Below are 27,951 nucleotides of genomic sequence, written 5' to 3'. Positions count from 1 at the left end.
CTCACCCTTATCCCTGCTTCCTTCAACCTGGGTAACCCCTGATTTTTTTTTTTTGGATGGAGTCTCACTCTGTCACCCGGGCTGGAGTGCAGTGGTGCCATCTGGGCTCACTGCAACCTCCACCTCCCGGGTTCGAGCGATTCTCCTGCCTCAGCCTCCCGAGTAGCTGGGATTACAGGCATGCACCACCACGTCCAGCTAATTTTGTATTTTTGGTAGAGACGGGATTTCTCCATGTTGGTCAAGCTGGTCTCCAACTCCCGACCTCAGGTGATCCACCCGCCCGCCTCAGCCTCCCAAAGTGCTGGGATGACAGGCGTGAGCCACCACTGATGTTTTCTTTTTTTTTTTTTTTTTTGAGACGGAGTCTCGCTCTGTCACCCAGGCTGGAGTGCAGTGGCGCAATCTCGGCTCACTGCAAGCTCCGCCTCCCGGGTTCACGCCATTCTCCTGCCTCAGCCTCTCCGAGTAGCTGGGACTACAGGCGCCCGCCACCACGCCCGGCTAATTTTTTGTATTTTTAGTAGAGACGGGGTTTCACCGTGGTCCCGATCTCCTGACCTCGTGATCCGCCCGCCTCGGCCTCCCAAAGTGCTGGGATTACAAGCGTGAGCCACCGCGCCCGGCCGATGTTTTCACTCATGTATAGCTTTGCCTTTTGCGGAATCTTTTCTAGTTGGGATCGTAGCGTGGAGGCTGTAAAGAAGGCTGTAGCTTCTTTCACTTGTTTCCTGGTATATTCCAGCTTCCAGGGGTTATTCGTACAACTCGGCTTGTGGCTTCACATCACTCTAGCCTCTTGGTTCTGTTGTTATGTCTCCTTCTCTGATCAACCTTCCTGCCACCCTCTTACAAGGACCCCGTGATGACATTGGGCCTACCTCGATAATCCAGGCAAGATCTTTGATTTTTTTTTTTTTTTTTTCGGAGACAGAGTCTTGCTCTGTCGCCCAGGCTAGAGTACAGTGGCTCAATCTCGGCTTACTGCAACCTCTGCCTCCCTGGTTCAAGCGATTCTCCTGCCTCAGCCTCCCAAGTAGCTGGGACTACAGGCGCCCGCCACCACGCCCGGCTAATTTTTTGTATTTTTAGTAGAGATGGGGTTTCACCATGTTGGCCAGGCTGGTCTCAAACTGCTGACCTCAGGTGATCCACCCACCTCGGCCTCCCAAAGTGCTGGGATTACAGGCATGAGCCACCGTGTAATCCCAGCTACTCGGGTTGCTGAGGCAGGAGAATCGCTTGAACCTAGGAGGCGGAGGTTGCGGTGAGCTGAGATCGCGCCATTGCACCCCAGCCTGGCGACAGAATGAGACTCTGTCTCCAAAAAAAAGAAAAAAAAATACTACACATTGAGTACAGGGTACACTGCTCAGGCTCGGGTGATGGGTGCACCAGAATCTCGGAAATCACCACTGAAGAGCTTATTCATGTAACTAAACACCGCCTGCCCCCTAATAACCCATTAAAATAAATTATTAATTAATTATCCATTTTTAAGTGCACAGGTCAGCAGCATGAAGCACATTCACACGGTAGTGCCGCCATCACCACCATCTTCTCCAGAACTTTCTCCTCTTCCCAAACGAAAACTCGGTCCCCAAGAAACACTCACTCCCCATCCCTCTCCCTAGCCCCTGGCAGCTCACCCTTCTACTTTCTGTCTCTGTGAATCTGACGACTCTAGGGACCTCATATAAGGGTAACTTTAAAAATTTTTAAATTATTATTATTATTTTTTCTTTTCTTTTTGAGATGGAGTCTCGCTCTGTCTCCCAGGCTGGAGTGCAGTGGCGCGATCTCGGCTCACTGTAAGCTCCGCCTCCCGGGTTCACGCCATTCTCCTGCCTCAGCCTCCCGAGTAGCTGGGACTACAGGCGCCCGCCATCACGCCCGGCTAATTTTTTGTATTTTTTTTTAGTAGAGACAGGGTTTCACCATGTCAGCCAGGTTGGTCTCGATCTCCTGACCTCGTGATCTGCCCACCTCGGCCTCCCAAAGTGCTGGGATTACAGGCGTGAGCCACCGTGCCCGGCAATTTTTAATTATTATTATTTCTTTTTTAAAAATATGAAATGCTTCATGTCATCCTTACACAGGGGCAATACTAATCTTTGCATCCTTCCAACTTTTTGAATATGTGCTACTGAAGTGAGCATGTTATAGGGGTAAGGTTTTGTTTTTTTGCTTTTTTTTTAAATTTTGAGATGGAGTTTTGCTCTTGTTGCAATGATGCAATCTCATCTCACTGCAATCTCTGCCTCCCAGGTTCAAGCGATTCTCCTGCCTTAGCCTCCTGAGTAGCTGGGATCACAGGCATGCGCCACCACGTCCAGCTAATTTTATACTTCTAGTAGAGACGGGGTTTCGCCATGTTGGTCAGGCTGGTCTCGAACTCCTGACCTCAGGTGATCCGCCCACCTTGGCCTCCCAAAGTGCTGGGATTACAGGCGTGAGCCACTGTACCCGGCCAGTACAGGCTTTAAATGTTTAATGACTTCAATCTGTTGTGACTTTTTTTCTGTCCTAATAGCTTAAGCAAACCCCTTCTGGAATATCTGAAAAATATTTTGGTGGATGTATGAGACAGGGCCGACTTCATGGGTGTTCGACTTGTGAGTCTCCCAGGGCCCCATGATCAGAAGGGCTGTGTGGTCGGAAGGGCCCCACACTTGGTTTAATGCTGCTGTCATTGTCTTGAAATTCTTCAACATTTTTGAAAAAGGGCCGTGTGTTTTCATTTTCTACTGAGCCCTGCAAATTATGTGGCCGGTCCTGGTATGAGACCCTCTTATGCTCCCCTGCAGAGCCTCTCGGCCTCACCCACTCACGGGCTAGCTCTGTCGGGTGTTGACGGATGTCACTCAGGTGTGAACTCTGCACCTGAGCTCCCCCCTGCACACAGGCAGCCACAACCAGTCAGGGCAGAGGTGAGCCTGTGGCCAGTGAGGAGCCAGTGAGTCAACCTCCAGGCAGAGCAGAGGTGAGCCTGTGACCAGTGAGTCGCCAGTGAGTCAACCTCCTCCCATCTATGGGCCCTGAGATGCCGCCTCCGTGAGCTTGCGGGGACAGGGGCGCCTATATTAAGCCGAGGCTGAGGCAGCGACACACCCTCTTCTGGGCCTGCTCTCGCTCCCTGCTTCACTGTCCTGGTCCCTCCCTCTCGTACGGAGGATCAGACTGGACTCCCCCAGAAAACAAGAGCACATCAACCCTCTGTCTCAGGCTCTGCCTCTGGGCAGCCCAAGCAGTGGTTGGCTGAATAGCGGCCGGCAAAGATGTCCTTATTCTAATTCCCGGAACACAGGGGTATGTCACCTTCCACGGCAACAGACACTCTGCAGGTGCGATTGAGTGAAGGACTCTGAGATGGGAGAGCAGCCTGGATGGTCTGCAGGTCCCAGTGTCCTCACAGGGTCCCTCATAAGAGAGACTGGAAGAGGCTGTGCTCCTGGCTGTGAAGGTGGAGGAAGTCTAGGAGAAAATATCTGCTACACCTATAACAGATCAGAATGAACAAGCCTGCAGGTTTGTTACATAGGTAAACATGTGCCATGGTGGTTTGCCGCACCAATCAACCCGTCACCTAGGTATTAAGCCCCATGTGTTGCTGGGCGCGGTGGCTCATGCCTGTAATCCCAGCACTTTGGGAGGCCGAGGCGGGTGGTTTGCTTGAGGTCAGGAGTTCGAGACCAGCCTCACCTACATGGTGAAACCCCGTCTCTACTAAAAATACAAAAATTAGCTGGGTGTAGTGATGGACGCCTGTAATCCCAGCTACTCAGGAGGCTGAGGCAGGAGAATCCCTTGAACCTGGGAGGCAGAGGTTGCAGTGAGCTGAGATTGCACCATTGCACGCCAGCCTGGGTGACAGAGCGAGACTCCGTCTCAAACAAACAAACAAACAAAAAGCCCCACGTGCGTCAGCTCTTTATCCTGGAGCCCTCCCTCCCCTCCCCTCCCCCTCATCTCACTGCCGGATGGCCCCAGTGTGTGTTGTTCCCCTCCCTGTGTCCATGTGTTCTCAGTGTTCAGCTCCCACTTATAAGTGAGAACATGTGGTGTTTGATTTTCTGTTCCTGTGTTAGTTTGCTGAGGATAACGGCTTCCAGCTCCATCCATGTCCCTGCAAAGGACATGATCCCGTTCCTTTTTATGGCTGCATAATATTCCATTCTGTGTATGTACAACATTTTTTTTTTTTTTTTTTTTTTGAGACGGAGTCTCGCTCTGTCGCCCAGGCTGGAGTGCAGTGGCGTGATCTCAGCTCACTGCAACTTCTACCTCCCAGGTTCGAGCAATTCTCCTGCCTCAGCCTCCTGAGTAGCTGGGACTATTGGCGCCCACCACCACGCCCAGCTAATTTTTTTGTATTTTCAGTAGAGACAGGGTTTCACCGTGTTAGCCAGGATGGTCTTGATCTCCTGACCTCATGATCCGCCCTCCTCGGCCTCCCAAAGTGCTGGGATTACAGGCGTGAGCCACCGCGCCCGGCCCAACATTTTTTTTTTTTTTTGAGACAGAGTTTCACTCTGTCACTCAGGCTGAAGTGCAGTGACTCGATCTCAACTAACTGAAACCTCTGCCTCCCAGGTTCAAGCAATTCTCCTGCCTCTCAGCCTCCCAAGCAGCTGGGACTACAGGCACGCGTCACCACGTGCAGCTAATTTTTGTGTTTTTAGTAGAGACTGGGTTTTGCCATGTTAGCCAGGCTGGTCTCCAATTCCTGACCTCAGATGATCTGCCTGCCTCGGCTTCCCAAAGTGCTGGGTTACAGGCGTGAGCCACCCCACCCAGCCAGGATGTATCATTTTAAATCTTAGTTTGTGGAACAGTTTTCTAACTAAGCATGTCACAAAACCTGGAGAATCAAGAAAGGAACATGTTGATGAGTTTTGTGTGCCAGAGATAAAAATCTAAATGATAGTCTAGGAGAAAAAATTTGCAACACTTGTAACAGATCAGAATTAACAAGCCTGCGTAAAAAGTGTCTTTAATCCCAAAGACATAGGCAAGTGATTTAATTAGGAAATAAACAGGCCGGGTGCAGTGGCACACACCTGTAATCCCAGCACTTAAGGAAGCCAAGATAGGAGGATCACTTGAGCCCAGGAGTTGGAGACCAGCCTGGGTAACACAGCGAGAACTCATCTTTAAAAAATTTTTAAAAATTAGCTGAGTGTAGTGGTGCTTCCATGTAGTCCCAGCTACTTGGGAGGCTGAGGTGGGAGGATTGCTTGAATTGAGAGATCAAAGCTGCAGTGAGCTATGATAGCACTACTGGACTCCAGCCTGGGCGACAGAGCCAGCAGGCCCTGTCTCAAAAAGAAAAAAAAGAAAAGAAAAGAAAAGTATGACTAGGCATTTTACATATGAGGAAATACAAATGTCTCCTAATTCTAGGGACAGGCACACACACATATGCTGGAATGCACACACACATACAAGTGTGTGCACAGAAATTAATATGTAGGCTGGGTGCACACACACATACAAATGTGTGCACAGAAATTAATATGTAGGCTGGGTACGGTGGCTCATGCCTGTAATCCCAGCACTTTGGGAGGCTGAGGCAGGCAGATCACCTGAGGTCGGGAGTTCGAGACCAGCCTGACCAACTTAGTGAAATCCGGTCTTTACTAACAATACAAAATTAGCCAGGCGTGGTGGTGCATGCCTGTAATCCCAGCTACTCGGGAGGCTGAGGCAGGAGAATCGCTTGAATCTGGGAGGCGGAGGTTGCAGTGAGCTGGGAACAAGCCATTGCACTCCAGCCTGGGTGGCAAGAGCAAAACTCCGTCTCAAAAAAATAAATAAATAAATAAATAAACATGTTCATAAAGCACTTTATTGAAAGATAGTGTGTAAAAGTAGCAAAACTCAGAAATAATCTAAATGTCCATCAATAGTATATAATTTTTTTTTTTGAGATGGAGTCTCGCTCTGTTGCCCAGGCTGGAGTGCAGTGGCACAATCTTGGCTCACTGCAACCTCTGCCCCCCAGGTTCATTGCCTGCCTCAGCCTCCTGAGTAGCTGGGATTACAGGTGCCTGCCACCATGCCTGGCTAATTTTTTTTTTTTATTTTGGTATTTTTAGTAGAGATGGGGTTTCACCATGTTGACCAGGCTGGCCTTGAACTCCTGACCTCAGGTGATCCTCCAGCCTCGGCCTCTCAAAGTGCTGGGATTTCAGGCCTGAGCCACCGTGTCCAGCTAAGCATGTAAATCAAATTACTCTGGAGTTGTTAAAATGCACTGATTTTTTAAAAATTATTTTTTTTTTATCTTTTTGGTTTTCCTTCATAAAAATGCAACGACTTAGCAAGCTGTTGGTCATAGGAACTTAAGTGAAAAAAAAAAAAAAAGCTAAGCTAACATCAGAGCAGTCTGTGTTGAGTGAGTCCAGTTTTGAAAAACAAATGGTGGGCCGGGCGCGGTGGCTCAGGGCTGTAATCCCAGCACTTTGGGAGGCCGAGGCGGGCGGATCACAAGGTCAGGAGATTGAGACCATGGTGAAACCCCGTCTCTACTAAAAATACAAAAAATTAGCTGGGCGCAGTGGCGGGCGCCTGTAGTCCCAGCTACTGGGGAGGCTGAGGCAGGAGAATGGCGTGAACCCGGGAGGCGGAGCTTGCAGTGAGCCGAGATCGCGCCACTGCACTCCAGCTCCAGCCTGGGCGACAGAGTGAGACTCCGTCTCAAAAAAAAAAAAAAAGAAAAACAAATGGCAAGTGTTGGTATGAAATAGTGCCAATCTCCACTACAGAAGACGGTCTTGGGCACGTGTGCAGGAGCCCTACCGTCTGGCTGAAAATTCTGCCCAGTTCTGGCCGTACCACTTTCTAGCTGTGGACTCAAGGGAGTTGCTTACCTTCTGAGTCCATGTTTATTCATCTGCACAATCAACGCGTGCAACCATAGCCCTTACCTCACAGCGTTTCCGGGAGGATCAGATGACACAATCTGAGGAAATGAACCATTAATGCTACTTACTGTCACTACTTTCTTCTGATGCCAACGTTTGTGCACGCCTAGAAGTTTGAAGGATTTGCCTCAGCTGTGAACAAATGGTGGCTACAGGTGCTGAGAATGAGTCTGAGGAAGGGTGTGGAGGGATCTTCCCTCCCCTCCCCTCCCCTCCCCTCCCCTCCGCTCCCCTTCTCTCCCTCTCTCTCTCCCTCCCTCTCTTCCTCCCTCTCTCCCTCCCTCCCTCTCTTCCTCCCTCTCTCCCTCTTTTCTTGCTTTCTCTCTCTCCCCTCCCTCCCCCTCTTTCTTTCTCTTTTCTTTCTTTCTCTTTTTCTTTTTTGACTGAGTCTCGCTTTGTTGCCCAGGCTAGAGTGCAATGGCGCGATCTCCGCTCACTGCAAGCTCCGCCTGCCAGGTTCATGCCATTCTCCTGCCTCAGCCTCCCGAGTAGCTGGAACTACAGGCGCCTGCCACCACGCCCGGCTAATTTTTTGTATTTTTAGTACAGACGGGGTTTCACCGTGTTAGCCAGGATGGTCTCGATCTCCTGACCTCATGATCCACCTGCCTCAGCCTCCCAAACTGCTGGGATTACAGGCATGAGCCACTGCGCCCGGCCTCTTTTTTTTTTTTTTGAGACAGAGTATCGCTCTGTTGCCCAAGCTGGAGTGCAGTGGTGCGACCTCAGCTCACTGCAGCCTCCTGGGTTCAAGCGATTCTCCTGCCTCAGCCTCCCGACTAGCTGGGATTACAGGTATACACCACCACGTCCAGCTAATTTTTTTTTTTTTTTTAGTAGAGACAAAGTTTCTCCATGTTGGCCAGGCTGGTCTTGAACTCCTGACCTCAAGTGTTCCACCTGCCTTGGACTTCCAATGTGCTGGGATTACAGGCGTGAGCCACGGTGCACGGCTGGATATATTCATTTTTTTTAACTTGCAAATAAAAAAAGGTAAATTAAGGATGACTTAAAAAAAAGTTTTTTTTTTTTTTTTTTTTGAGGCGGAGTCTCGCTCTGTTGCCCAGGCTGGAGTGCAGTGGTGCGATCTCGGCTCACTGCAAGCTCCGCCTCCTGGGTTCAAGTGATTCTCCTGCCTCAGGCTCCGGAGTAGCTGGGACTACAGGCATCGCCACCACACCCGGCTAATTTTTGTATTTTCAGTAGAGATGGAGTTTTTCCATGTTGGCCAGGCTGGTCTCGAACTCCTGACCTCAGGTGATCCACCTGCCTCAGCCTCCCAAAGTGCTGGGATTACAGGCGTGAGCCACTGTGCTCGGTCTAAGGATGACTTTTAAATACTGTATTATTTTATATAACTTCTGTAATGATTATATTTTGTTTTGGGGACCAGGGAAAGAAGTGGTAAACCTTTTTGGCTTATTTTCCACGTCTTTTTTTCTGTGCATTAAAAAAACCCCACAGTTGATAGTAATGTGTGCCATTTTGCACGTAGGTTTTGCTTTACTTTTTTTTGAGACGGAGTCTCGCTCTGTCGCCCAGGCTGGAGTGCAGTGGCACGATCTAGGCTCACTGCAAGCTCCGCCTCCCAGGTTCAGGTGATTCTCCTGCCTCAGCCTCCCGAGTAGCTGGGATTATAGGCATGCGCCACCACGCCCAGCTAATTTTTGTATTTTTAATAGAGACGGCATTTCACCGTGTTAGCTAGGATGGTCTCGATCTGCTGACCTCGTGATCCGCCCGCCTCGGCCTCCCAAAGTGCTGGGATTACAGGCGTGAGCCACCGCGCCTGGCCGCATGTAGGTTTTTCAATGGCTGTTATTTAAGCATCTTCCATGTGCTTTGTGTGTGTGTGTTTTCTGTTTGTTTGTTTTTTTTGACAAGAGTCTCGCTCTGTTGCCCAAGCTGGAGTGCAGTGGCATGATCTCAGCTCACTACAAACTCCACCTCCCAGGTTCAAACGATTCTCCTGCCTCAGCCTCCTGAGTAGGTGGGACTACAGGTGCATGCCACCATACCCAGCTAATTTTTCTATTTTTAGTGGAAACGGGGTTTCACCATGTTGGCCAGGCTGGTCTCCAACTTCTGACCTCAGGTGATCTGCCCACCTCAGTCTTCCAAAGTGCTGGGATTACAGGCATGAGCCACAGTGCCCAGCCGCCAAAGCACTTTCTAGGAAGATTGTACCCGCTTAGAGGTCCTTTGGCAGCATGTGACAGCTTGTATCCTCCTGTGTTGCTGCCAGCATAGAGCTCAAAAGCTTTTCTTAATCTTTTTGTTTCGTTTTGTTTTGAGACAGAGTCTCACTCTTGTTGCCCAGGCTGGAGTGCAGTGGCGCGATCTCGGCTCACTGCAACCTCTGCCTCCTGGATTCAAGCAACTCTCCTGCCTCAGCCTCCCAAGCAGCTGGGATTACAGGCACCCGCCACCACCCTCAGCTAATTTTTGTATTTTTAGTAGAGACGGGGTTTCACTGTGTTGCCCAGGCTGGTCTCGAACTCCTGACCTCAGATGATCTGTCCACCTCAGCCTCCCAAAGTGCTGGGATTACAGGCGTGAGCTATTGAGCCTGGCCTTCCTCCTAGATTTTCTTTTCTTTTTCTTTTTTGAGACAGAGTCTCACTCTGTTGCCCAGGCTGGGGTGCAGTGGCACAATCTTGGCTCACTGCAACCTCCGCCTCCTGGGTTCAAGTGATTCTCCTGCCTCAGCCTCCCGAGTAGCTGGGACTACAGGAGCCCACAACCACACCCAGCTAATTTTTTTTTTTTTTTTTTTTTTTTTAGTAGAGACAAGTTTTCACCATGTTGGCCAGGCTGGTCTTGAACACCTAACCTCATGATCCGCCCTCCTCAGCCTTCCAAAGTGCTGGGATTACAGGTGTGAGCCACTGCGCCCGGCCTTTTTTTTTTTTTTTTTTTTTTTTTTGAGACGGAGTCTTGATCTGTTGCCCAGGCTGGAGTGCAGTGGCATGATCTTGGTTCACTGCAGCCTTTGCCTCTTGGGTTCAAGCAATTCTCCTGCCTCATCCTCTTGAGGAGCTGGGATTATAATCACGTGCCATCACACCCAGCTGATTTTTGTAGTTTTAGTAGAGATGTGGTTTCACCGTGTTGACCAGGCTGGTCTCGAACTGCTGACCTCAGGTGATCTGCCTGCCTCGGGCTTCCAAAGTGCTGGGATTCCAGGCCTGAGCCACTGCGCCCGGCCCCTTCTAGATGTTCTAAGTACAAATCCGAAAGCTGAACATTCCTGGTTTGTGGTGCTGCCTCTCGGGGTCCCCTCCTGTTACCTCTTCCCTGGGCCGGTGAAGGGAGGGTGACGGGATGGTGTGCGGCCGCGGGTCCCCATGCCTGGAGCCAAGCCTGGGGCATCTGCTTGTATGCTAGGAGCTCCCTCCCCAGCAAGCCCCGGGCCAGGGAGAGAAGGAACAGCCCAGAGCCAGGAGAAAAGGGAGAGTGACGCTTTTTATTGTGTATGAATTCATGTTGTATCAACAACTCCACACAATATTAAAACACTGCGAGAAGGTGGGTGCGGCACACCTGGAATTTTAAAAAAGTCAGAAATAAAAACAACCAGACAACCCAATGCAGATGGCATAGAACCTGCTAGAACCACAGGCGGCGGCTGGAAACAGGACACAGGTCTTTAGAAAGATTAGATCGGCAACGGTTCCGTGGACAGAGGAGGAGGCGCGGCTGGCCGGCATATGGCTTCTGTGCAGAGGGCCGGGCCTCAGGCCGTGGACTTTTTAATAAGTGACCCCTTGAGGAAAGGCGTGGTGGCTCCACCTGCGCCCGGAAGCCCCCTCCCGGGTCACTCACGCACGGGCAGCTGCGTGATGGCCGTCTCCTACCTGCCCCAGAGCTCGGGCAGGACAGGGGCTGTTAACTTGGAGATGGATGCGTGGCCTGGAGGCCTAGCATTGCGCCTCGGACACGGTGGCCCGCCCGTCAAAGTTAGCACGCAGAAGGAGGGAAAGAGGAGCACCTTCCGCCCTGGCCCAGCCGCCCCGTATATGTCCCCAGAGGCCAGAGGTCACAGCTGAGCTATCTGTGCTTGGCCTGGGGTTACTCCAGGGGAGGGTGGGAGAGGGGTGCATGTTCTGCCTCCTTCCTGGAGACAGGAGGGCAGGGGGCGCGGAGCTGGTCTGGGAAGGTGCCCAGGTGGGTCACGACAGGGTCGGGGCTGGCCCGCTGTGGCCCTTCACCCGGCAACTGGTGTCTTGCTCAGCACCGGAGAAGGCCCATCGGAGACCCAGGCTACAGAAGGAGAAAGGGCCTTCTCTCTCCCACTTGACGCTGCCTTCTGTGTGTGCGTGGGTGGGGGTGAGTGTCCTTAACTCTCTTGTCCCCTGGGGTGGCTGAGAGAGGCTCCTCTCCCCAAGGCTAGAGCTGCTGCTGCTACCCCCGCCCGCCAGCTCCCCATCTGGAGGTGCACACACCACGCTCCTGGAAACGCCCAGAAAACATTCATTCACCCCAGGGAATCCCGGCAGAAAAGCACACGAGGCGGTTGGTGTGTGCTCTCGGGTGCTGCATCTGCAAAGGTGTTTTCTGCAGTGTGGTCACTGAGATCTACTCTAAAAGAAAAAAAAGTGGAGAATTTTTTTTATCCCCCAAGCTAGAAAGAAACTCACAGGCTTCTGGTAATGGCCACCTCCCTGGGGTCCTGGAGATGGTGGGGTCTGGACAGCTCAGGGAACCCAAGGCCCTGTGGACGGTGAAGGAGAGGCCAGCCTGTCCTTCCCCTCCCCGAGCCTCAGTTTACCTAGAACGCGCAGACCCCAGGCTCTCTGACTTCTGTGCAGGATCCCGTCTGTGGGGCGGGAGGACGTGGCTTTAGGGCCTTTGGAGCTAAGTGTCCCTGGAAGCCGGGGTTTAACCCCACCATCTCCACCAGCCTAGGAGGCCTGGCTGCCTGGGGCTGTGTCTCTGCAGCGGCCTCTGTTCCCCGCTGGCATTTCTGGGGTCACATCGTGAGGACACACCAGTGGGGCCGGGCTTGGCACAGCTGTGCCCCCTCCTCCCTCTGCCCTGGCAGCGGGGGCTCGGGGATTAAGGCCTCTTTTAAGGAAAAACGGGGTGGGGTGTGTTTGTTCCCAGTTACCAACATGGCTCGTTGGAAAGGGTGGAGGCAGGCAGGGTCTCCGTGCCTGGGGTCCTCCCAGCGTCCCTGGAACAGGCTTTTGTCCCTTCCTGCCATTCCTGCTATGGGTGGTGGGGATGCCCACACCCCAAACCCCGCCGGCTCCCAGCCCAACCACAGGAGGCTGCAGTCTCCAGGAGCCCCAGGGGCTCTCCTGGGCCAACAGCGGGTTTGGTGGGGAGGGCTCCCCGAAGCCCCAGCCCTCCCGGACCTGCCGTAGAGAGCTGGGTGCCTGGGGTGAGGAGCCCGGCTGTGGCCTGTGGGAGCTGCCTGAGGTTGAGGAGTGGAGGTCACTCCCCCCACACCTGCACACGCACGGAGCCCTCTAGCCTTGGTGAGGTGGGAACCCTGGCGGTCACCCCAGGAAGTGAACTGAGCAGGGATGCCTGCCTCACGGGCCTGCACGGAGGACCCGGGCAGCCGTCCAGGAACCCTCTCGGCACGGGTTCTTAGATGCCCGTCTCCACTGGGGCCGGAGGGACAGGACTAGGCTAGCTTTTTTCTACTACTTGCTTCTAGGCCAGCCCCGTGGAGGGGGTCGGGGCGGCCAGGCCTCCTGTGATCAGGGCTGCGTGGGGTCCCGGCTCATCAGGACCCATCTCAGGTGTGGCCGCAGGTGATGCCGGCAGGCCCTGGAGGATGTGGCTGCACCTGCTCCCGTCCGTGCCGCAGAGGAGGACACAGTCATCTTTCAGAAGCCTCCCCTCGACCCCATGACATCTTCGATTTCCACTTGCCGCTGGGAGGAGTGGCCCATCCTGCGTCCAAGGCATCTCTGGGCCTCAGACAGCCGTCCTGGGTTGCACGGGGCGGAAAAGCAAAAAGATCGGGTTCGGGCAACAGGGTAACGTTTTGAGCGGACGTTTCGACCTCCGGGACGACGTCTCACCTCCCAGAGTCCTTCAAAGTCACTCCAAGGTCATGGAACAATTTTGTACACACAGCAGCACAGGGTAGCCCCACCCGCCCTGCCGCGGCTCCCCAGCCTGCATTTCTGTTTGAAAAATGTCTCTGGTGGACGTCAGAGGGTAGGACAACCTGGAAGAGCCAAGGACGGTCAAAGCCTCTCCCAGCCACACGGATGCCTCGTGCTTAAAACACGCTGGGCGCGGTGGCTCACGCCTGTAATCCCAGCACTTTGGGAGGCCGAGGTGGGTGGATCACGAGGTCAGGAGTTTGAAAGCGACCTGGCCAATACGGTGAAACCCCGTCTCTACTAAAAATACAAAAATTAGCCGGGCGTGGTGGCGCACGCCTGTAGTCTCAGCTACTCGGGAGGCTGAGGCAGGAGAATCGCTTGAACCGGGGAGGCGGAGGTTGCGGTGAGTCGAGATCACGCCACTGCACTCCAGTCTGGGCAACAAGAGCGAAACTCTGTCTCAAAAAAAGAAAAAGAAAAAAATCCAAAAACATGATGGGCCAGGCCAGTGTCGGCTCCCCTGGGGCAAGTCCTGAAAACCCGTTCCTGGCACAGAGGGGACCCTGCAGAAAGGACCCATGGCGAACATCACGCAGGGGAGTCACACTTCGCAACTTTTCATAGACAAAGCCCCCTCCCAACCCCCACACTCCATCGTGCATTTATTGCATGATGGTGCAGTTTAGCGACGGGTTCAACCATCACAATCCGAGTTTAGCCGTATGGAGTAACAATTTTTTAAATGGAGAGATATTTCCAAAAAACTTCATGATGTCACCTCCCCACCCCCATACCTCAATTTTACCTCTACTTAAAAACAACACAAAGCCTTCCAGTGACCCTAGGAATATGAAGTCTTTACCAATGACCAATTCTCCCGGAACTATTGCCACCGGGCGAAGTCACCTCCCTTTCCCCCTCGGCGCCGGTCCACAGTCCAAACGGCAATTGAGAGTTTTAAAAAATTGTTACCCCATCGCTGGGGGATTTCAGTTATTCCGAACGGGAAGTGGCCGTAAAGCCTCCATCCCTTTTGGCCCAAACTGAGAGGGCCATGGGGTCAGACCTGAAGATCCATCTACACCTACAAGGTCCATTCTACCCCATCCAGGCGGTGGGAACGTCTTTTTTTAGGGGGGGAGGGGGAATTTCTTTTCGAATTAAAGGTTTTGGGGACTTGAGATGTTTTGTTTGAGCTAATTAATGAATGATGTCCTGCCTGAGACAGAGAGAGAGAGAGAGAGAGAGAGAACATATGAGAACACAGTTATAAAATAATACAAGGTTTCTTGTCCTTAAAGGGGTTCTCAGAGGCAGGGACTCCGACCAGCAGGGGGTCGTTCCGGGCGTGTTGCTCACAGTAGCTCATGAGGTCAGACGCCGCTTTGGAGACCTGTGTTTGGGCACAAGGAGGAGAGAGGGGAGATATAAGAAGAGGCTGGCACACCCGGGTTCACAGCAGCACCATTCCCAACAGCCACAGGCAGAAACAGCTCAGGAGCCCATGGACGGGGGCGTGGGCAAACAGTGCAGCCCATCCACACACTGGAATATTACTCAGCCATGAAAAGGAGCGAGGCTCTGACACAGGCCACAGTGTGGATGCATCTAAGGGCCTCACGCTCAGTGAGAGATGCCAGACACAGAAGGCCACACGGTGTGTGATCCCATTTCTTTCTTTTTTTTTTTTTTTTGAGATGGAGTCTCTATTTGTTGCCCAGGCTCTAGTGCAGTGGCATGATCTCGGCTCACTGCAACCTCCACGTCGCGGGTTCAAGTGATTCTCCTGCCTCAGCCTCCCAAGTACCTGGGATTACAGGCATGCGCCACCACACCCAGCTAATTTTTGTATTTTTAGTAGAGACAGGGTTTCACCATGTTGATCAGGCTGGTCTCGAACTCCTGACCTCACGAACCGCCTGCCTCAGCCTCCCAAAGTGCTGGGATTATAGGTGTGAGCCACCGCGCCCGGCCGTGTGATCCCGTTTCTATGAAATGTCCAGGACAGGCCTATCCACAGAGACAGGAAGGGGGTCTGTGGGTGCCGGGGCTGGGGAGGGGCTGGGGAGTGATGGCTGATGGGGCACAGGGCTTCCTTTTGGGGTGATGGAATGTCCTGGAATAAACGTGATGGGGCGCACAGCATTGTGACTATATTAAATATCACTAGTGGTAAACTTGAGATGTGTCTTGGCCAGGTGCAGTGGCTCACACCTGTAATCCCAACACGTTGGGAGGCTGAGGCGGGAGAATCACTTGAGCCCAGGAGTTTGAGACCAGCCTAGGCAAGACAGTGAGGCCCTATCTCTACAAAAAATACAAACATGAGCCAGGCATAGTGATGTGGGCGTCTGTACTCCCCGCTAACTGGGGGGCTGAGGCTGGAGGATTGCTTCAGCCTGGGAGGTTGAGGCTGCAGTGAGTCAAGATTACGCCATTGCACTCCAGCCTGGGAGACGGAGCGAGACCCTGTCTCAATTAAGATAAATAAATAAATAAATAAATAAATAAATTAATTAATTTATGTGTGTCCTTTCTCAAAATTAAGAAAAGTGCAGTGGTGTGATCTCAGCTCACTGCAATCTCTTGCTCCCCAGGTTCAAGCAATTCTCCTGCCTCAGCCTCCCAAGTAGCTGGGACTACAGGTGCCCGCCACCACGTCCAGCTAATTTTTGTATTTTTAGTAGAAACAGGTTTCACTATGTTGGCCAGGATGGTCTCAAACTCCTGACTTCAAGTGATCCACCTGCCTCAGCCTCTCGAAGTGCTGGGATTACAGGCGTGAGCCACGGCACCCGGCCTAAAAAAGATTTTTTTTAAAAAGAAAAGGCTGAGTTTCCTTCAGCAAGCGTTGCCAGATTTTGAACACAAAGGGTCAGGGACAGATGCACCCCGCTTTCGGAGCCCAAGACCTCATTCTCACCCCAAGGAAGGAAGGTCCTGATAGGAAAACGCTGCCTGCACATTTGATGAGCTCGAGGGAGGTTTCACAGTGACACCCGGCCAGGAGGCTGGGCCCGGTGAGGATGAGATAAGTCCGTCTCCATCTTTGTCTTGCACCCTGAACCCCCTGATGACTCCGACCCTCTGAGGGGCTGATGCTTCCGGTCACAGGAGGGACCCCCAGCCCTGGGCTGCTGCCAGCCCGCCCCAGGCCACACGCCACACGCCCGTCTCTCCTGGCCATGCCTTTGGGGGTGCCGCTGCCACTCCCCACTTAGCTCACCCCAGCAGGGCTGGGGCTGGGGTGTCGGGTGTCCTGGGTCAGGCTTAACAGGGACACGTCCGTCTGGCCCCGGATCTCATGCCGTAACCGGTAACCGTGTCTCTGTGGGACTCGGCGACCTTTCTCTCCTGGCTTTCTCTCCTGGAAGGCGAGAGGGCGATCACGGGGAGGATTAGATGTGGCAGAGGCGAGGGGATGATCCAAGAGGGATTGCAGTGTCGCTTCACAGAGGTGCCTTTGTTATCTGTTTTTGAGACAGGGTCTCGCTCTGTCCCCCAGGCTGGAATGCAGTGGTGCTATCATAGCTCAATGCAGCCTCCACCTTCTGGGCTCAAGTGATTCTCCCGCCTCAGCTGGGACTACCCGAGTGGCTGGGACTACAGGACTGAGCCACTACACCTGGCCATAATATTTATGTATTTATGTATTTATTTATTTAGACGGAGTCTCGCTCTGTCGCCCAGGCTGGAGTACAGTGGCGCGATCTCGGCTCACTGCAAGCTCCGCCTCCCGGGTTCACGCCATTCTCCTGCCTCAGCCTCCCGAGTAGCTGGGACTACAGGCACCCGCCACCACGCCCGGCTAATTTTTTTGTATTTTTAGTAGAGACGGGGTTTCACCATGTTAGCCAGGATGGTCTCGATCTCCTGACCTCGTGATCCGCCTGCCTCGGCCTCCCAAAGTGCTAGGATTACAGGCGTGAGCCACCACGCCCGGCTATTTATTTATTTTTTTGAGACAGAGTCTCACTCTGTCAGCCAGGCTGGAGTGCAGTGGCATGATCTCGGCTCACTGCAACCTCCGCCCCCTGGGTCCAAGCAATTCTCCCACCTCAGCCTCCCAAAGTGGCTGGGACTACAGGCGCACGCCACCACGCCAGGGTAATTTTTGTATTTTTAGTAGAGACGGGGTTTCACCATGTTGGCCAGGCTGGTCTCAAACTCCTGACCTCAGGTGATCCACCCACCTCAGCCTCCCAAAGTGCTGGGATTACAGGCATGAGCCACCGTGCCCGGCCTGGCCATAATTTTTAGAATAATTTTCTTGTACAGACGAGGGTCTCACTATGTTGCCCAGGCTGGTCTCAAACTCCTAGGCTCAGGCGATCCTCCCGCCTAGACCTCCGAAAGCGCTGGGGTTACAGGCATGAGCCGCCTCGCCCGGCCAGTACCTCTGCATCCCAGATCCTCCGTCCTCCTTTGGACCCCAAGGATATCTGGGACCTGGGCCCCTCAAACGGCCAGGAGCCTGTGGGACAGCTTTGGGGTCTTGCCCAGCTGGGCAGCCGGGGGACACTCATGCCCACAGAGTGAGCCCGCCGGCCGCGGCCTGTGATGACTCGGACCTGGCCTGCTTTCTAGACTTCTGTTTGGGAAGCGGCCCTCCTGGACGACAGAAATAGCCTCCAGACCCTAAAATAGCTGGCACTGTGGCTCCAGCACGTGGCCGCCTTGGCACCACCCCCCATGCCCACTGTGTTGGGCTGGTGAGCCCCAAGATCTTTGCCATTGAGGTTCTGTGGTTCTGGTCGCCGCGTTGGAGCTGGGGATATAAAACCTCAGGCGGGACTGGGCTCGGGGACGGGTCAAATCCTGGCTCCCCCGAGGCCCGACATTCAAAGGGGCGGTGGGGGCCCCTCCTCAACATCAAACGGGGCAGGATGAGTCACCACCCTCCGCCCGGGCTGGGGGCTGGCACCCACTGGTAAAAGGAAAACCACTTCAACCAGGGCTTTCTCTTTCTTCAGCCCCAAGGAATGCTTTGAATGCTCAGGTCTGTCCTCCGCAGTCAGATTTCTGGAACATTCAGACACCTCGTGGGAGGCAGACCCCTCCCCTCCTGGCTGGATCCCGGCCGGCGGCAGCGTGGTGGGGTCTGGGAGGGCTCAGAGCTGCACTGGAGGGAGGCTCACCGGCCGATCAGAACCGTTTCTGACTCCTGTGCCACCTGGCCAGCAGGGACGAGTCTGTCCACCCCCGGCTGGGAGCAAAGCAAGGGCTGGGCACCCCTTCCTAATAAATTCCCGTGGCCGATAATGACAAGCTGGTGACAGGTGCTGGAGAGCTGAGTTCTGAGTGATGGCTGATTTTATGGGTGCACTAGGGTGGGCCATGGTGCCCCAGGGTTTGGTTAAATTTTTTTTTTTTTTTTTGAGACGCTCACCCTGTCGCCCAGGCTGGAGGGCAGTGGTGCAATCTCAGCTCACTGCAACCTCTGCCTCCCAGGTTCAAGATATTCTCCTGACTCAGCCTCCCAAGTAGCTGGGACTATAGGTGCCTGCCACCACGCCTGGCTAATTTTTTTGTAATTTTAGTAGAGACGGGGTTTCATCATATTGGCCAGGCTGGTCTCGAACTCCTGACCTTGTGATCCGCCCACCTCAGCCTCCCAAAGTGCTGCAATTACAGGCATGAGTCACCGTGCCTGGCCGGTTAAATGTTTTTCTAGATGTTGGTGTGAAGGTTGTTTTTTCTTTTCTTTTTTTTTTTTTGTTTTTGAGATAGAGTCTCGCTCTGTTGCCCAGGCTGGAGTGCAATGGCGCGATCTCGGCTCACTGCAACCTCCGCCTCCCAGGTTCAAGCGATTCTCCTGCCTCAGCCTCCCAAATGGCTGGGATTACAGGCATGCACCCCATACCCGGGTAATTTTTTTTTGTATTTTTAGGAGAGATGGAGTTTCACCATGTTGGCCAGGCTGGTCTCAAACCCCTGACCTCAGGTGATCTGCTCACCTCAGCTTCCCAAAGTGCTGGGATTATAAGTGTGAGCCACTGCGCTCAGCCTGTTTTTTATTTTGTGGAGATGGGGTCTTACTATGTTGCTGCCCAGGCTGGACTTGAATGCCTGACCTCAAGTGATCCTCCTGCCTCGGCCTTCCAAAGTGCTGGGATTACAGGTGTGAGCCACTGTGCCTGGCATGCAAAAGTTTTTTTTTTTTTTTTTTTTTTCTGATGTGATTCATATTTAAATCCGTAGACTTCAAGCACAGCAGGTGACCGTCTGTAATGCAGGTGGGCCTCATCTAATCAGTTGAAGGGCTTAAGAGAAAAAGCCTGGGGTCCTCCCAGGAGGAGGGAACTCTGCCTCCAGGTGGCCTGGGGGTTCCAGCTGCAGCACCAACTCTTCCCTGGGTCTCCGGCCTGCTGGCCTGCCCTGCAGATTTCAGAACTTGCCTTAAAATAAATCTCTGTCGACCAGGCGCGGCCTCAAGTGTGATCCTTGTGAAAAACTTCAAACGGGCCGGGCATGGTGGCTCATGCCTGGAATCCCAGCACTTTGGGAGGCCAAGGCGGGCGGATCACCGGATCACCTGAGGTCAGGAGTTCAAGACCAGCCTGGCCAACATGGTGAAACACCGTCTCTACTAAAAATACAAAAAATTAGCCGGGTGTGGTGGTGCACGCCTGTAATGCCAGCTACTTGGGAGGCTGAGGCAGGAGAATCGCTTGAACCCGGGAAGCGGAGGTTGCAGTGAGCCGAGATCGCGCCACTGCACTCCAGCCTGGGCGACAGAGCAAGACTCTGTCTCAAACAAACAAACATCCTTCAAACAACACAGAAGTGAAAAAAGTAGACAGGACATGCGATCTCCTCCCGCCTGGGACTGTGTCTCTCAGTTTAATTTGCATCCATCACAGCCAAGGAGCAGCACAGAGCAATGCAGATGAGGACAACAAAGTGCTCTGTCACGATGACCGTCTCCACGGGGCCCCAGTGTGTTCACAAAGCACATTACATTGCTGCAGGAAGGCAGGAGATAGGTGTTAGATCAGCTGCCTCTTTCTGCCGGGGAAACGGAGGCTCAGAGAGGTTAAGGGAGGGTCCCAAGGTCACACAGCAAGAGGCACAGTTGGGGTGCAAGCGTCTGCCCTCCGGCCGAGCCTCCTATCCATCATTTGCAGGACATCCGTGGGTCCCTCCCCTCCTCTTCCTGGCGCCCGCTGGGCTCACCTTGATACGCTCAATCCCAGCTTCGATGCGTAGCTGTTCCACCAGCTTCCGGGCCTGGGCTATGTTGTTAGTGGCTGACATTGTCTGCCATTAGCTCTGGGCCTCGTTGTCCAGAGAGCTGTGGGGGAAGCAGAGGGGTGTGGGTCAAAGTTCAGGTCAGGCCTCTGGGTGGCAGCAGGGGCAGCGGCCTTGGCTCAACCTTCCCGACTCTAGGCACGGCCACTTCGCCTCTGAGTGGGGACCAGGGGCCTCATGTACACAGAGCTGGCACTCGTTTAACTCTCAGCATAGAGCCTGGCACGCGGTCAGCCGTCACAATCCTCTGTGAGAGTTTGCAGAATGAGGGAATGAAAAGGCAAAGGCAGGGCCGGGCGCAGTGGCTCACGCCTGTAATCCCAGCACTTTGGGAGGCTAAGGCGGGCGGATCACGAGGTCAGGAGATCAAGACCATCCTGGCTAACACGGTGAAACCCCATCTCTACTAAAAAAAAAAAAAAAAAAAAATACAAAAAAAATTAGCCGGGCGTGGTGGCGGGCGCCTATAACTCCCAGCTACTCTGGAGGCTGAGGCAGGAGAATGACGTGAACCCGGGAGGTGGAGCTTGCAGTAAGCCGAGATCGCGCCACTGCACTCCAGCCTGGGCGACAGAGCAAGACTCCGTCTCAAAAAAAAAAAAAAAAAAAAGGGCAAAGGCAACAGGCTAGGCCCTCTGGAGAAGGGAGGACCCACACAGGCTCCCTGGGGGCCTGCCTCAGTCCGTGACAGGGGTTCTTGCCCTCCAGGGGACACTGGGTGATGTCTGGGGACATCTGTGGCTGTGGGGGGAGCTCCTTGCATGGAGTGGGTTGGGTGGAGGCCAGGGACGTTGCTCAGCTCCCTGCAGTGCCCAGGACAGCCCCACACCAGGGAAGGATCCGACTCTGATGTCCGTAGTACTCAGGGGAGACCCTGGGTCAGAGCAGGGATCACAGCAGAACCCCCATGACTGACTCCCTCCGTGTCCTTTTTTTTTTTTTTTTTTGAGACGGAGTCTTGCTTTGTCGCCCAGGCTGGAGTGCAGTGGCGCGATCTCGGCTCACGGCAACCTCCGCTTCCCAGGTTCAAGCGATTCTCCTGCCTCAGCCTCCCGAGTAGCTGGGACTACAGGTGCGGTATCACACCCGGCTAATTTTTGTATTTTTAGTAGAGACAGGGTTTCACCATGTTGCCCAGGCTGGTCTTGAACTCCTGACCTCAGGTGATCCACCCGCCTCAGCCTCCCAAAGTGCTGGGATGACAGACCTGAGCCACTGTGCCTGGACTCTCCTCCGTGTCCTTCATCTTGAACCAGTCAGGAGCCCAGGCTGTTGCTTCTTGAATTCTCCTGGAACAACCCAGGACCTCAACAGGGCAGACGATCACAGGACGCAGAGTCTCTTGGGGGTCCGTGGAATCCCCAAAGATCTCATCTCGGGGTGACTCTGCCCTCCATGGAGCACTGGGTGATGTCTGGGACATTCGTGGCTGTCATGACTTGGGGGTACTCCTGGCAGGGAGTGGGTGAAGGCCAGGGATGCTGCTCAGCACCCTGCAGTGCCCAGGACGGCCCCGCTCCAGGGAACCATCCAGCCCCACGTGTCGGCAGTGTCCAGCCTAGAGAAACCTGCTTAGTAGGACCCAGCGAGGGGATTGGTGCTGATGGGGGTGTCGGGCAGGGGCCAGGTTCAAGAGTCCTGGGTAGCCGCAGTCCCAGCTGGGCGTCTGTGGGCAGCTAATTAAGCCACACCCTGTCTCTGTCATAACTCATGGCATCGCTGTCTGTTTTGCAGAGCCAGGCAGCCGCAGAGAAGCAGAGGCAGATTCCAGAGTTTTCAAAAAATGCCTACTTAGTGATAAGAAGGGAAGGACCGTCCACGCATACCACACTGCAGGGGAATCTCCAGGGCCTGGGATGTGTAGCATATGCTTCTGTTTGTGTAATGTGTTTAAGAGGACTTTTTTTAGACAAGAGTCTCGCTCTGTTGCCCAGGCTGGAGTGCAGTGGTGCGATCTCAGCTCACTGCAACCTCCGCTTCTCCAGCTCCAGCCATACTCCCACTTTGGCCTCCTGAGCAGCTGGGATTACAGGTGCATGCGCCGCCATGCCTGGCTAATCTTTGTATTTTTGGTAGAGACGTGGTTTTACCATGTTGGCCAGGCTGGTCTCAAACTCCTGGCCTCAAGTGATCTGCCTGTCTCGGCTTCCCAAAGTGCTGGGATTACAGGCATGAGCCACCATGCCCAGCCCAAGGACGAAATTTTAGAAATGGAAAACAGATTATCGGCTGCCAGGGATCGGGGGGGCAGGGACTGGGAGGGAAATAGGTCTCTGTATAAAAGGGCAACACAGCCAGGCCCGGTGGCTCTTGCCTGTAATCCCAGCACTTTGGGAGGCTGAGATGGGAGGATCACTTGACTCCAGGAGTTTGAGGCCAGCCTACGCAACATGGCAAGACCCCCTCTCTACAAAAAATTTAAAAATTAGCTGGGCATGGGTTGCACACTCCTTTGCCCCCAGCTACTTGGGAGGCTGACGTGGGAGGATCACTTGAGCCTGGGAGGTTGAGGCCAGACTGGGCAACTTAGTGAGACCCCATCTCTGAATAAATGAGTAAATAAAAGGGCAACATGAATGATCCCTGTTAGTGCCTCAACTATGGTGATGAATCCACAAGGCTACATGAGTGATAAACTCACAGAGAGCCTCACACACTCACTCACCAGCAGGCACAGTACTGAATACTGCGGAACCTGAGTGAGGCTGGTGGGTGTGTGACTGTCTGGCTGCGATCTTGCCCATAGCTTTACCAAATGTTACCACCAGGGACGGCCGGGGAATGACACACAGAATTCCTCTACATTCTTTGTTAGCACTGGATGTGACTCCACGGCGATCTCAATAAAAGGATCAATTAAAAAAAAAAATCCCTTTGACACCACCCAGCCTCCTTGGTTTCCAGCAGACGTCCACACCCCCACTCTTTGGGGGCAAAGAAGGCCCAATCTGTCTGCTCTGGAGGCAGAGCCCACGTGTGGCCGCTCAGAGGGCTCTGATTCCAGAGAGCTTCAAAGCAGCCACAAAACATCCAACTCAGGGAAAACCGCCCTTGGTTGGGCTTAAAAATACCTAAATTACTCAGTGCTAAAAATACGCGCGCACAGAGAACAAACGGGCTGGCCCCACCTCCTGTTTTCCTTGGAAGGCCAGGGGGTCCTATTTAGCATCCACACTCAGGAGTGTCTACCCAGACCCTGGGTCCCTGCTGCCCTGGGCAGCCACCCCCCGCAATTTCCATGTGAGCATCAGGCCCTGAGCCGTGCTGGCTTTTCTGTTATGGGCGAAATTCCCTGCAAGTTGCTCCCTTTGGGCTGGGTAATAACCCAGGCCTGCCAGAAAGGCCAGAGAGAGCTGCGCTGTGTGTGTGTGTGAGTGTGTGGGCATGTGTGTCTATGTTTATTTGCATGTATGTCAGTGATGTGCATGTGACTGTACACGTATGTGTGTGTACACGTGGTGTGCATGTCAGTGTGCACATGTGTATGTATGTGTACCTTGCGTGTGCATGTGTGTATACTGGCATGCATGAGTGGGCATATATGCATGCATGTGTGTACACATATCTGCATGTGTGTGTACGTGTACATGCGTATGCATGGGTGTGCATGTCAGCATGCATGTGAGTCTGTGCATCTGTGCATGTGTGTACGTGAACAGGTATGTACATGTGCATCTGTGTCTATATGAGTGCATGTACATATCTACATGTGTGTGCGCCTGTGTATGAGTGTGTGCATAGGTGCATTTGCATATGTGCATGTGTGTGGGCATGCATGTCAGTGTGCACGTGTGTATGTGCACGTGTGTGGACGTGGCACTGCATATGCGTGTGCGCACACATGTGTGGGCATGCATGTGACTATGTGTGTGGGCATGTGTATATGTCACTGTAGGTGTGTGGATATGTGTGTGCGTGGGTGTGTACGTGTGTGTCTGCATGTGTACATGCGTGTGTGTGTGTGTGCACGGGCATGCATGTGTATGTTTGTGCTGAGATGCCGAGACTCAGACACAGATTGCATCACCCATGCAGTCGCCTCCCTAAGTCCCCGTCTCGGTGGTGTCACCAGCCGGCACTGACTCAGGAGCAGCCATGCCCCCAGCAGAGGACTAAGCCAACAGCAGCAGAACTGGCCACGCGCTGAGTCAGCCAGGAACGCCCCTCCCAGCTGCCTCCCTGCAGAGGCGCACGGGTGCCGGCACCCCGACCTGAATGCGCTTGCCTCGGGGCCACGGGAAGCTGTGGGAGGGGCGGGAGCAGGCAGCTCTGGGGGCAGGGCCAGGTGGTCAAAGGTGCACACAGTCCCCGAGGCACCGTCCTGAAGGTCGGGCTCTGCTTCGGTGCACAGGCCCCTTCAGGCAGGCAAGGCGCCAGGCGAGGCTCTCCAAAAATAAAACTGAAGAGGGACGCTGCCCGGCCCCGCGCTGGCCTCCTAGCAAAAGGCTGATAGCCACACCCGAGTCTAAGCCCGCCTCGTGCAGAAAAATCCCACTCGCGCCTGAAAGTCAAGAAGGATGAGTGTACCCCCCACCCAAGGACATAGTGGAAATCTGTGGTCGCTCAAGGGAAGGTGACCAGCCCCGAAACAGAGCAGACCTGAGCTGATTAGACACCAGGCTCCAGTGCACACAAGGGCTGAACAAAACCGCAGGAGAGGAGCTGGCAGCACCGGCAGGGAGGGGGGTGGGATCACAGGGACCCCCAGGGAGCGGCCGCCCTCTAACCCCTTGCTCGGGCAGTTATCCCGAAGGAAAAAAATGAAAAGAAATAAAAAGCTACATATAGAAAGGCGTTTATAATTGTGTTATGTGTAAGAGTGAAAAGTTAGAATGAAAGAAAGTGCTCTGCCTCTTTTGTTTTTTTTTGACGGAGTCTCGCTCTGTCGCCCCGGCTGGAGTGCAGTGGCGCCATCTGGGCTCACCCCAACCTCCGCCTCCTGGGTTCAAGCGATTCTCCTGCCTCAGCCTCCTGAGTAGCTGGGACTAAAGGCGTGCGCCACCACGCTCAGCTAATTTTTGTATTTTTAATAGAGACGGGGTTTCACCATGTTGGTCAGGCTGGTCTCAAACTCCTGACCTTGTGATCCACCCGCCTCAGCCTCCCAAAGTGCTGGGATTACAGGCGTAAGCCACCGCGCCCGGCCCTATCTTAACTTTTTATTTTGAAATAATTATGGACTCAGGCAGTTGCAAACAGTCCAGGGAGCCCTACGTACCCTCTCCCGGTCCCCTCCAGGGCGACGTCACCTGTGACTGTGAGACAGTATCAGAACCGGGACCCTGAGGTCAGCCCAATGCTGTGTCTCACTCAGACGGCACCACTCCCCCCGGCCCTCATCTGGGGGTGCAGAGGGAGTTTTGGTGTCGTGCATCCCTCCAGGAAGGTGGCCTGGGTTCCTGCCTGGAGGCATCGCCCCTCTGGAGCCGTGCCCCCGCCCGCCGGTCTGTCTCCACTGGGAGGAGGAGAGGAGGTGTGGCCTAAACGTTTGCTGAGCAGATGGCTGGGCAGACAAAGACCCAAAACTGTGACAAAATTGACAGTGGTGTCAGTAAACAGAGACACAGCCTAGGGCCCCAGTCTGCAAAGCTGGCTGAACTCCGAAGTTCATAAAATCCTCAAGAGACCTGATCTACACTGGGAAGTTTCACTCACTCCAGTACAGGCCCTTTCCCTCTGGCTGGACCCTTCTCTGGGGTGGGGCCGTCCTGGGCACTGCAGCGTGCTGAGCAGCATCCCTGATCTCCACCCACTCCATGCCAGGAGCCCACCCCCCACCCCCTGCACGCCCACAGTCATGACAAGCACAAATGTCCCCAGACTTGGACAGGTGTCCCCTGGGGGAAAAATTTAGGCCTTTATGGAACTCCCTTATCAGGAGAAATCCTGCAGCTCAGAGTGGTTCCCTTAGGCAAAATGCAAAGAGTTTGAACCCAGCTGACTGAAGGCCCCAGGAAATAAATGGTACTGAATGAAAACATGCTGGGCCTGGTGGCTCACACCTGTAATCCCAGCACTTTGGGAGGTTGAGGCGGGTGGGTCATTTGAGCTCAGGAGTTCAAGACCAGCCTGGACAACATGGTGAAACCCCGTGTCAGCTAAAAATACAAAAAAATGAGCCAGGCATGGTAGCAGGTTCCTGTAATTCTAGCTACTCGGGAGGCTGAGGCATGAGAATCGCTTGAACCCAGGAGGTGGAGGTTGCAGTGAGCCGAGATAGCGCCACTGCACTCCAGCCTGGGTGACAGAGTGAGACCCTGTCTTAAAAAAAAAAAAAAAAAAAAAAAAAAGGCCAGGCTCGGTGGCTCACACCTGTAATCCCAGCACTTTGGGAGGCTGAGGCGGGCAGATCACGAGGTCAGGAGATCGAGACCATCCTGGCTAACACGGTGAAACCCCGTCTCCACTAAAAAAAAAAAAACAAAAAAATTAGCCAGGCACGGTGGCGGGTGCCTGTAGTCCCAGCTGCTCAGGAGGCTGAGGCAGGAGAATAGTCTCAAAAAAAAAAAAAAAAAGTAAATAGAGGGGTGTTTCCAAAAGGGCTTTAATTTTATTAGCATCCCAGAATGCTTTGTGACTAGGAGAGGCCCCACGGGGCGGGAGCCTTCCCCCAGATGTGAGCCCCATCGCATTTGAAGGAAGTGAGACCACAGCTCCCACAGAGGAGGGAACTCTGGAAGGTGGTAGGCCGGAAATCTGCCCTGGCTCTACCAAGCTGTGTGGCCTTGGGAAAGTTACCTTCCCTCTCTGAGCCCCAGTGACCTCTGTTGGAATTCTCAGAGGGACACTCTCATCTCTGCACCAGGCCTGGCCCCCAGGTTCCTGTGCCAGGAAACAGGGGTTCCAGAGTCTGGCAGGCAGGAAGAGGACCCTCTTCTAGGGACCTGTGGCAACTGCCAAATATAAACACAGCTGCTGGAAAGACAAGGTGGCTGGAACATCCTGCACCCAGCAAATGTGGAAGGGCCGGTTTGCCCGGAGCTCTTGAGAAATCTCACTCCCCGTGGACTTGCACCCTGTCGCCACTCCCCTGACCTGCCCTGAGGCTGGGGTGCAGCAGGGAATTGCAACAGCCGCCCCCCCGGCCCTGGAGAGACCTGGGCAGAGCTGGAAGCTGATCATATTAAAAATCAGCATGGATCGGATTCGGGATAGAGCCACAGACTGTGTGTCCTGAAATTACCCATTTTTGTGTTGGTGAGTTTTTTGTTTGTTTGTTTGTTTGTTTGTTTGTTTGTTTGTTTTTTGGAGATGAGGGCTCACTCTGTCGCCCAGGCTGGAGTGCAATGGCATGATCTCAGCTCACTGCAACCTCCGACTCCCAGGTTCAAGCGATTCTCCTGCCTCAGCCTCCTGAGTAGCTGGGATTACAAGCATGCGCCACCACGCCCGGCTAGTTTTTGTATTTTTAGTGGAGACAGGGTTTTGCCATGTTGGCCAGGCTGGTCTCGAACTCCTGACCTCAGGTGATCCACCCGCCTTGGCCTCCCAAAGTGCTGGGATGACAGGTGTGAGCCACCATGCCCGGCCCATTTTTGTGCTGTTGAACTTAAAGCATGAGCTTGGGCAAATCCCTTCTTCTTTTGAGCCATAGGGTAAAGGTGACAGGAGAGTCTTATAAGCTCCGTGATGAATTCCAGAAGTCCAGGGTGACCAGTCGCGCTTAGATCATTTCCGTGTCATTTATGGGCTCGATGAGAGACAAA

General features: G+C 53.7%; 2 protein-coding genes and 1 pseudogene across 2 annotated transcripts in view; all 3 read right to left on the bottom strand.

Moving 5' to 3' along the window:
* Positions 1-2,064: 2,064 nt before the first annotated feature.
* LOC116484350 (U6 spliceosomal RNA) lies at positions 2,065-2,159 on the bottom strand (annotated as a pseudogene).
* An 8,213-nt stretch (positions 2,160-10,372) lies between these two features.
* LOC116484290 (uncharacterized) lies at positions 10,373-12,832 on the bottom strand. Its single transcript, XM_058428132.1, is given in 5 exon segments — positions 10,373-11,116; positions 11,119-11,494; positions 11,567-11,598; positions 12,381-12,541; positions 12,786-12,832. Coding segments are annotated over 5 exon segments (735 nt in total). The 3' UTR covers positions 10,373-10,997.
* The window catches only part of GNG7 (G protein subunit gamma 7), a 40,490-nt gene continuing 24,018 nt past the window's right edge, over positions 11,480-27,951 (bottom strand). Inside the window, exons 2-3 of the mRNA XM_032176904.2 lie at positions 20,171-20,288; positions 11,480-14,387 (exon numbers count right to left, since the gene is read on the bottom strand). Of these exons, the coding sequence (XP_032032795.1) occupies positions 14,262-14,387; positions 20,171-20,251 (207 nt within the window). The 5' untranslated portion in view covers positions 20,252-20,288 and the 3' untranslated portion in view covers positions 11,480-14,261. The remainder of the gene's footprint in view (positions 14,388-20,170; positions 20,289-27,951) is intronic.

The sequence above is a fragment of the Hylobates moloch genome, unplaced genomic scaffold (assembly GCF_009828535.3).
Source record: "Hylobates moloch isolate HMO894 unplaced genomic scaffold, HMol_V3 SCAFFOLD_15, whole genome shotgun sequence".
Lineage (NCBI taxonomy): Eukaryota > Metazoa > Chordata > Mammalia > Primates > Hylobatidae > Hylobates > Hylobates moloch.
Note: the sequence above shows the minus strand (reverse complement) of the source record. Positions and strands in the feature narration are given on the sequence as shown.